The sequence below is a fragment of the Meleagris gallopavo genome, chromosome Z (genome assembly GCF_000146605.3).
Source record: "Meleagris gallopavo isolate NT-WF06-2002-E0010 breed Aviagen turkey brand Nicholas breeding stock chromosome Z, Turkey_5.1, whole genome shotgun sequence".
Taxonomy (NCBI): Eukaryota; Metazoa; Chordata; class Aves; order Galliformes; family Phasianidae; genus Meleagris; species Meleagris gallopavo.
In genome coordinates, this window is record NC_015041.2 from 63,162,970 (window position 1) to 63,172,732 (window position 9,763).

Consider the following 9,763-nt stretch of genomic DNA (forward strand, 5'->3'; position numbering starts at 1 on the left):
GGGTCTGTAACCTAAGCAGCATGTTCAGGGGCAGGAAATCCCGCGTAGCATGCCCAGCTCCTGCATGACACACTGCAGGCGTGCCAGCCTCCTCTCTTTCCCAGTCCCAAGGGACTAGCAAGCTCCAAAGCATATGCCATCTGCTGCCCTGCAACTCTATCGTGTCACACACACAACATATCACTCCAGATCCCACAGGAGAGGGGAGATGACACCAGAAGGCATGTGGGCCAGGACCTCCATTTACTCATGTGCTGGCTGCCAGGCAGGACCTTCATTTTTTATCTCCCAGGTGCACGCAGCAGAACTGTTAGCTTCCGGGGCTCACCCGCCACGCCAAGGGCTGAGCGTGCCTGTCTGCTTCTGGAGCTGGGACTTTCCTCTGCCATCCACCCCGACCCAGCAAAGTGTCACCAACAATTTTCCCATGACTGAATGTGAAGGGGGGGGCTGAGCAGTCCCACCGTTTACTCATCTGGGCGCTCTCTGGGTATTTTTATCCCAGGCACGTTTCCTCCTCTGAATACACATGCAGGGGATAAGGCAGCCCAGCTCTGTGCTGAAGTACCGAAGCATGGCATGAGCTGTCTGTTCCCAGGGCAGATGCACGATGCCTGTGGTACACAACAAAAGTGCAGGGAATATCAGGCTGAGCAGAGTGCTCCAGCCTTCTCCACAAGCACTTCAGCTTGTGTTTCTCATCAGCAGCAACACATCTATCTCAGACATCGGTGCCAGCACTGCAAACAGGACAGGTGCCAGGCAGCTTGAGAATTCAATGGCCAGTGCTAGCAAACAGCACTGGGGGCACTTTGCCTAAAAAAATCCTAAAAGCTTCATTGTGGAGATGAGGGGGGAAGGCTTAAAACGCAGAAGTCCTCCAGGAGGGCTCAAATCACTTGCTTTCAAAGTCTAGGGGAGACAGTCAGCGAGGTTGTGCCTTAGCTGTATCACAGTCTCCAGTTAGGGAGCAATAAAACTCTCAGCTGCAGAAGAGGGAAAGTTATCAATCTCCACCAGAGGCATTTACCAGGCAGCACTGATTACAGCCTAGCAATGACCACAGAGCTACAGCTGATCCTGATGTGTGGGAATGGAACGTTGTTTCTGCATTTGATATTAAAAAGAGCAATTGGTTTGAACAAGTAGAACATAATACATTTGTATTCTGTAACTTATCCTTAGAAACAATTGATCTAAGAAGTAAAATACTGTATACGTTAGCGGCATGTTTCAGAAACATCACTACTGAATTAGGTGATTAATTCTTTCTTGCAAAACTGCAATAGTTGTTAACTGTTCCAAAGAATGCGAGTATAGTGCGTTGGGGATTAGAAAACATATCGTGCAGTTGTTCTGTCAGGATAAGAAGCTGCCAGCAAAAGAACAGATTTAGCAAACATCAAAGAAGTTGGGGCCTTGACTCAAGGCCAAACTGCCTCACCTCGTGAGAAGGCTGGGATGCGAAGGCAGGCACCAAGATACTCCCCTGTCTTTCTCCCAAGCTCATCTTTGTGGGAAGAAGGACAAGCAGATGTCCGCAAGATAACGATCAGCTGTGGAATAAGTTAATTAACTAACTACAGATTTATGCTTATGCGGCAAACATTGATGTTTGCCCAGTGTTTCCATGTCTAGTCAAGCGTCGAGAAGATTGTGAACCTGCAGTACTCAGCCAGGGGAGAAAGAGATCAGTGTCGGGGAATAGGAATAAAAGACGTAAGGCTGTTCTCTGGGTGCCCTCCTGCTTGCGGGATGCCCGCCATTGCAATTGCAATAAAATCTGCTTTATCAGAGATACCGTCCTAGAAAATTATTTGGATATTTCCAACGGGCAGGAAGAGACTAACAGAGCAGGAACAGAGAAGAAATATTGCAGTTTCATGTGCGGCAGGGCTCTGTGAGGCAGCGCTGTTCCTTCTGCAGGACACCTGCCATCTTCTTTTTATGCTGCTTACAACTGAAATACTCACAGCCATACGAAGAGTTGCAATTCTTAACATCCAAGGCAGAACTCTGATATTGCTAATGCAGAGCAATGTGCTTCATCACAGCACCACGCTGCAAGCCAAGCTGATTAGCAACAGCCATTACAGCTGCCAGTGACAGGTCCGAATGGCTGCTGTCAAACGTAGCGCTGCTCAGAGCCATTATCAGAAGTGGTACAGCAGGAGATGAACGCCAGAAGTCTGAGTTTGTTTGGCTGATGTAACATGTGAGTTTAAGCCTGCTGCTGTGTCCCCATGAAAACAAGCAGGCTCTACATCCCTTAGATTGAAAGCTGCATGGAACTGCAACACGGGCATGCAGAGGGAAGGCACAACCTGGGTACAGAGCTGAATGTGGGAGAAATGGGTCTGACGGGACCAGATCGTCAGAAGCAGAGATTAGGAAATATTGTGGAAAGGGAAGGAAGGAGATGGAGGCACAAAAGCCCTCCCTCAAAGCAGCGCCATCCAGAGAACTCACAGCAGATGGATGAACAAGTCCAGAGGGCAGAGAAACATCTCATTTTGCTTGGACCACTTGGGGTCTCCATCAGTGTAAATTCTGGGAGGCCCGTGGGCATGGGAAATTTTTCAAGCTAACGGGCTAAGACGGCTTGTGAGCTGAGGCCAGCTGGTTACAACACAACCGGCCCGAGCATTTTTCTCAGGGAAGTCCGGCCCCAATCTGCCCCAAAACAGCCCAAAGCCAACAGGCACAGAAAATAGAGCAGCTTGGCACAGAAATTCCCTGAGGGTGCATTCCTGGGCCTCCAGGCACAAAAAGGCTTTTCCTGAACGGGGTGAGACACACAGCTGGTGAAGGGTGTTGCTGCTGATAACCAGATGCTATCTCCAGGGTGCCTGCCCTGGCACTGCGTCACTGCCAGGAGAAGGCAGGCATTTGTTTTACTGCCGTTGTCAAAACCACATTGGCTCTCTGAGCTCTCCTCACCCACAACGCCCACTTCATCCTGTTCTTCGCTACCTGCGGAGCGATAAAGAATCCCTCACAAGTCCGTGTTGCAATCCTGGCGCCCAAGCAGGGCACGTGAAGCAGGGCTGCGTGAACTGCAGAAGCAGCACTCAATTCAGCCAGCGCTGACTTCCAAGGCTGAATCACAGCTTGTAAGGTCTGACAGAATGCCGTCCAGTCCCACCCACTTTCAGGTAAGCAAAGGGAGAACCGTCTTCCCGTTTCTGCCACCGATTTGAGGGCTGATATCAGAGCTCCAGGAGAGCAGTCTGGCACAACACCACCGGATAAACAAGACTTGCATCCTCTCCCCATCCACATACGTACAGAAATGCTCACACTCCTCAGCACACCTCACAACCGGGCTGAGAGCTTTCCGGCTCATCATGCACAACACAGATGGTACAACTCCCTTGTCAAATAACTGCTCTCTTTTGTCTCGGGCTGAAGGGCACGAACACCCACCACTGACACCTAAGATTAATGATTATCTTTCCTCTGCTCTCTGCAGTTTCACCTCAACAAGCCTTCCCTTCCCTTCCCACGAGAGCCGTGCTAAGCGCTGCCTGTGCTGCAGCCCAGCAGAGAGCCGCCCTGGCAGCAGCAGAGCACGGCTGAGATTCTGCCAATCCCCGGAGACCCCTTGGGAAAGCTGTGGTGTGACAGTCTTCCACAACGCTTTTAAGTGCTGTTTCCTTTTGTTCCTAGGCAGGTTTCCAAGCTCTGCCTTTCCCTCATCATCCACCCTGAAAAGCACTGTGTCCAGGTAATCCAGCCTGACAACTTGGACGCTCTTTCCCCTGCCGCTCCCCTCCCTCCATCAAGGAATCTACAGTCCTGGATGATTTTTCTGAGGTCCTAATCTGAGCATTAGCAATAATTTGAAAAGCAGAAAAACAACAGAAAAAAATAAATCTACCATTTGTTCCTTATCACGCAAGCAGGGTCAAAAAGAGATAAAATAGGGACAAATAAAGGAATGCAACTGCTGATAAAGGGAGATTTTGAAAGCTACCATGAATAATTCAATGAGAAATGCTATGAAAACTTTTTCCTTTTCTCTTTACAAATGCTAAACTTATATGGTATAGGTAATATACCTTTCAACCTCGTCATTTTTAGGGATGCTTCCATAGCCAAAAAATAAACCTTAAGGTGACTTTGCTGGCCGCTTGAGAACACTGATCAGAAGTATCCAAGGAGAGTGCCACAGGAGAATCAGGCTTCAAACTGCATGCAAACAAACAGACTGAAATGTAATTAGGATTGATGGCTAAAAGAAGGTGTTCATCTACTTTTCAGCCCTGATTCAGCCAAGCACATTACAAAACTTTTGCATGCATTCAGCTAAAGGTAATAAAACCAAACAAAGCGAGAGTCACCAGCCTTCCCAAAATCTGCTTAGGCCCATGTCTTCCCTCTCTGCTTTCTTTCTACCGCCTTCAGCTCAGTTTCATTCTGCTTATCCTTCTCCTGCCAAATCCTCTCTCTTCCCTTTCCTGTCATCTCCACATTTACCTCTCCCCATCCAAAAAATGAACTATGTAACCTGCTGCCAAAAGGTGAGAGGAGCCACCTTGGGAGACACAAAAAAAGCTCCCTCGGCTCTGCTAAGGCTAGTCAGCTAATGGCAGCTTGTTAACACACAGGGACAGATGACAAGATCAGGACACGCATGAAACCAGCTTCACCTGCCCCACACCTCATATCACGCTGAGTATGGGACACAGGAGGGACACAACCACTCCAAATGTGCCAGGGCTGGCGGAAAGGAAACAGTTAAATACATAACTTTAAATGAAGTCATTAAGACATCGTGGAATACTGCTGGTTTTCTACCTGGCAGCCAGCTACATGCGCCGTAATTTTCACGACGTGACTCTGTGCCAAGCGGGCTGTACAGAACAGCCCATAGAAGTACTCACCATCCACTCTCCACGCTGTCCCCCAGCAGGTTTACACCGAAGCCAGAAGATGTCTGCTTCCTGCTCCCATGCGGTCCTCGTGCAGGCTCAGGTCTGGGTCTCAGAGGCCCCACGTGAAGGGGTGCTGACCCCTGCTCAGAGCTGCCCTGCAGGTGCCAGGGCACCGGAGGGACCGAGGGCTGCCTGCTGCTGCGCTCCCTGCCTGCTGCTGGGCTCCCCACTGTCACTGAGCTGTCAGGGCACAGCCAGGTACAGCCCTGCAGGTGTCGGGTCAGCAGGCACAGCGTTCCTTGCACCACCCACAGAAAACATCTCTCCCCAGGCTGCTGCACTCCGGCGAGACTCAGAAGCTCTTTCAGGAGATGCCCAGATTAACCAAACAAGCTGACCGAGTCTCAGGTCCACCCAGTTAGGCTGGGATCATTACAGCAACAGCAAGAGAAGGACTCTACAAATATCAGGTCGTTACATTTACTCTGAATAACATTATCAACGCTTCTCCCACAGAGCAAAGATCTCTCTGCAGCACACGTGTTCCAGCTGACCCTGCCCCCGCTGTTAAGCAGCAGCACTCCAAGTGACAGACTGGAGAAACAGTGCGTAGCGGAACTTTCTAGTGGCTTCACAACTTTCAACCTCACACTGCTCCACGTTTCTCACCTCTTTTTCTAGCCCGGAGCAGAGAAATGGCTGCTGGCTGCAACTTGGCAGGAGTGCAGCAAAGACTAAACAAGCAAGCAGCAAGAAAGGTGTCTGCTTGTGCTAGTTGGGAGTGCTAATGTCTAGGTACAGCACGGGTTTCAGTTTTCAGTCCTTTGTGTCCTTCTTTGCCACCAGCTTTCAAGACAATGAAAAGTTCTCCAGTAGAAAAGGAAGTGGGGAAACGTGCCCCTGTTGTTAAACCAAGCACTGCAGTAAGACAGCTTTCTGCCAGTAAGACACACCCGTCCCTGAAGGGTTTTGGAAGACAGGACAGCATCCCTCATGCAAACACAGATCAAGTCAGGCACCAGCAGTCAGCCTCCTGCAGCCCGAGCTGCTCCAGCCACCATTCATCCCACCCTGCGCAACCTTTGCTCTCAGGTGATCTCTCCAGAGCAGTCAGCTCTTTACAGCTCACCACCCTCCCTCCTCTCTTCCCTTTCGAGAGCAGCAGCAATAGGGACAGAATTGACACAAACATTAACAAACAGCTCCTCTGCTCCTAGCAAAACTGTCCACAGCCACAGCGTGGCCGTAGCTTTCTCTAGCACTGCCTTGCTGAGGGAAGGACAGAGACTGCTCGCTCTCTGGAGCTCTGCACTACCTGCTTCAAAGCGACCCCCCATGCACCTGAGACCTTCAGTCTTCTGCTTACTGTTCTTCGGGCACGGCCTGAGAACAGGCAGAGCAGGGACTTCTTCCAGAAGCACTCACCTCCGGCCCCCGGAGACATGTGCCAGCAGCCCGGGGAAAGCCTGCTGTGTTGCACTGTACGTCACTTAATGAAAGGGTCACCAACGATACGGACCTGCTCATAAATACCTCATCCTATGCGGCAGTCCCTGGTCTGTGGGCTGCGAGAAAACTGGAGGGAACCCCTAAAAATACCAAGGAAGCTTTTTTGCTGTCAGATCGTTGCAAGAGCAGGCAGAGGCTTTGTGAGAGCACTCCTTTGCTGCACGTTCTCATCTCGTCCCATTAGCAGCTGTTGCTTCCCCATGTAAAGCTCTCTATCATAAATGTGAATGCTCCTCTCTCCTACGCTCTCATGCTCAGGGGCCCTTCATTTATAACAAGCTCTTTCCAAGAAATTGTACGTTATAAACTCAAAGCAAAGTCCTCAAGCAGCCACCCACACACTGACACTATGCCTTCTCGTTTTAAGTGCTCCTTATCTTCAGGTGTGAAAGGCTCCCTCTGAAACTATGTGACCTGTGCTGCTGTCAGTGTGAAAGATGTATCGCTAGGAACTGACTACAAGTTTAACACAGCAGCAACAGCAGCCAAGGCACCGCAGTACCTCTGAATCTTCCATTCCTCTGGTACCAACAAAACTGCTCTCTGATGCAACAGAAACGTGCAGCTGCCAAGGCAGATCACCAGCATTTCAACTCCCCTCTTAAAGTCAGCATAAATGTTTACTTTTGTCCAGAGAAGACAGAAAGTCCAAACATTAACTGCAACTCCGTTTATGCTCAGAAAGGAGATCTAAGTACAGTGACAAAGCTTGCTGCACGGGAGCAAGAAACATGGTAGGTAAAACAGTTAAGCCCTTGCAGGTGGCATGGAAAGAACACAGTATTGGATACAATGGAAACTGAAATTGAAGCACAGTCAAGAAAATATAAGGGAGCTAGTAAATTTAGGCAGATTTGATGTACAAAAAGCCAACAAAAGACCTTTTTTTCTCATGGGTCCTTGGAAACTGTTGTTTATGGTTTTGTTTTTGTTTTTCCAGTGCATCAGACTGAGCTCCAGGTCCAGCACACCAAACATCTGTGTCATGAGCCATTTCACAAGAGCAGATCAGTCTTGTCTTCTGCAAGGGAGAACTCTTGTCTTGTCTGTGACAGGAGATCTGGAGCAACACCCTGGAGTCCAGACTACAAAACAGTGATCCAGGACTCCTGTCACAAGACGTCTTCTCAGGAACAAAAAATCTTGCTGCTTCCACCACAGAAAGTCAAGGCTGCAGTGGCGTGCAGGAGAGGCTGCATTACACCTCTGTCCGTGCTGGGGTTTGCCAACAAACAAATGCCCCTGTGCAGACATACATATCTACAGGCAAAAAGTAGCTGAAGAGTGTCTTCGCCTTCTCCACTGTAAGAAGATCCCCTTCTAGATTAGTTTCCGGGTGCCAGGATGAAGTCTAACCTGACACCAGCACCACTGGCTTTATTAGTTTAAGTACATGCTTCAGCTCTTACTGGAAAAGCGACAGTGGTAACAGCTAAAGGTGCCTTGCAGTCCATAGAAAGCTCCTAAAATCCAGACAGCTACACAGATCATCCTTTGCATCTCAACAGATAAACCATCCCCAATGAATTCCGTTTTTCCCCTCTTCAGTTTCAAACTAGAAATTGTCTCTTTCCGCATAAGAAAGCAATGATGGTAGCAGCTACTGGAGAAGACTCTTCCAACGTAGAAAACCTAAGCGTTCCTGCCAACTTTACTGCTTTTGCAAGTGAGCAGCCATCCACCACTTAGGTCCCATGTGTGTGGCTGCTGCCCTTTGTCATTCGCTCCCCTGCCCCAGCTGTGTGCACCCCACTCCATGCCACAGCCCCTGCAGGGCTGCTCGGGGCCCCAGCCTGCATCCAGTCCCCTGCCCTCATCCACGCCATTTTCTTCTCTACCCTGACAGATTTGAGGCCCTCACGCTCACATTTTAGAGCTTGCATTTCTCTAACAACCCACCCACTGATTCCATCCTCCAAACTTTCACGTGCATGGTGAGTATATCCTCCAAAAGGCAACTCCGCAGGCAAACAGAAAAATGTCAGCACTACCTATAAGAGATGCACATATGGAACGTTCCCCTGCCTTTTGCAGATGTTTTATCAGGGTTTGTATCCCAGGCACACCATGCTGCACAAGTTCCGTGTCTGCTGCTCAACAAAGCTGCCAAGGAGGACGTGTCAGGAAGAAGTTACTTTGGATCCCAAGTCAATCGTGGAGCAATCCGAAGTCCTAAATGTTGTTTTAAACACCACTAGAAACCTAGGGGCTACAGATTTATTGTCGTGAGAGCAGTAAACAGCACAGATAAAACAGTTCTCACTTCCCGGTGCACAGCTCAGTTCCCCCTAACGCAGGGCAAGGAGGGGCAGTTTCCTTTCCCGCAGCCCTGCCTGTACGGACATTGCCCTGGAGATGGGGTTTATCCTCTCCGAGGACCTGGATCTTGGAGAGTGGCCCTGCTGCGGTCCCCCAACGCACAGCAGAAAGGCAGACGCTGCCTCCCGTGGCTCTGCTGCTGCAGGCGCCGAGTGCCCCAGCATCCAGCTCGCCAGTGGGAATTCGCACAGATAAAACGAATGCATATGCATTTGTGGAGCTCTGTGCAGGGCTCCATTACTGCAGATGCTCAGTTTTCAAAGCCTGCCTTGGCATGCATACCTCACCTCAGACACTTGAGCTCCTTCAGGGGAGCAGTTTAAGCCCTGTGCCACAAGAAAACTAAGCTACAGGTGAAATCTCACGAACAGGACCAGGCTGGCTAGAAGTTTTATATAAACAATGCGTTCAAAAAAAAAAAAAAAATTAAAATTGAAAAATCGGCAGGTCATTGTAAACAAGAACGGAGAAGAGACATTAGCTCACATTCCTCAATTTGCTATATCAATCTCCGTATTCATAAAAAAGAAAAAGAAAAAAGAAAAAAACAAGCTTAAGTGTGGTCCGGGCTTTCCAGTGAATCAACAAAACCACACAAAGGACTGCACCACTTCCCACAGCTTCCAGGCTGTGCATTAGCTTTTAGCGAAGGTATCTACCACATGAATAATGCAGAACGTCCTCCTGAGCAGCTGTAGTCCAATCAATACACAGCAGCAAATAAAAACCTTTCAGCACGCCTTTCTGCCAGGCAGTAGGACCCTTTCACAGCTGCTCAGAGGCACGTTCTAGGAAAAACAACGCTATCTGCCACCCTGGCTGGAAGCCTTTCAGATCAGCCAGCTGGGAACCAGCCATTAAATCAGCCATCCTGCGACGGGCCCTGATTTCATCAATTGCCTTTCTTTGCCTTTTGTTCCTAAAGGTCCACACCCACCGCTAAGGGGCTCAGATTAAGGGCTCGGGGCACTTCTGGAAAACGACACGTGCCCCCCTCATCCCCCCCACCTCAAAGCACAGGGCTCTGGGGCTGCAGCCCTACCCGAGCTCCCCCTCCA

General features: G+C 49.6%; 1 protein-coding gene across 1 annotated transcript in view; it reads right to left on the reverse strand.

Moving 5' to 3' along the window:
• The window catches only part of CORO2A (coronin 2A), a 28,040-nt gene extending 22,657 nt beyond the window's left edge, over nucleotides 1-5,383 (reverse strand). The window contains exon 1 of the mRNA XM_010726179.3: nucleotides 4,887-5,383. Coding sequence (XP_010724481.1) covers nucleotides 4,887-4,889 — 3 coding nt within the window. The 5' untranslated portion in view covers nucleotides 4,890-5,383. The remainder of the gene's footprint in view (nucleotides 1-4,886) is intronic.
• Between the last annotated feature and the right edge of the window lie 4,380 nt (nucleotides 5,384-9,763).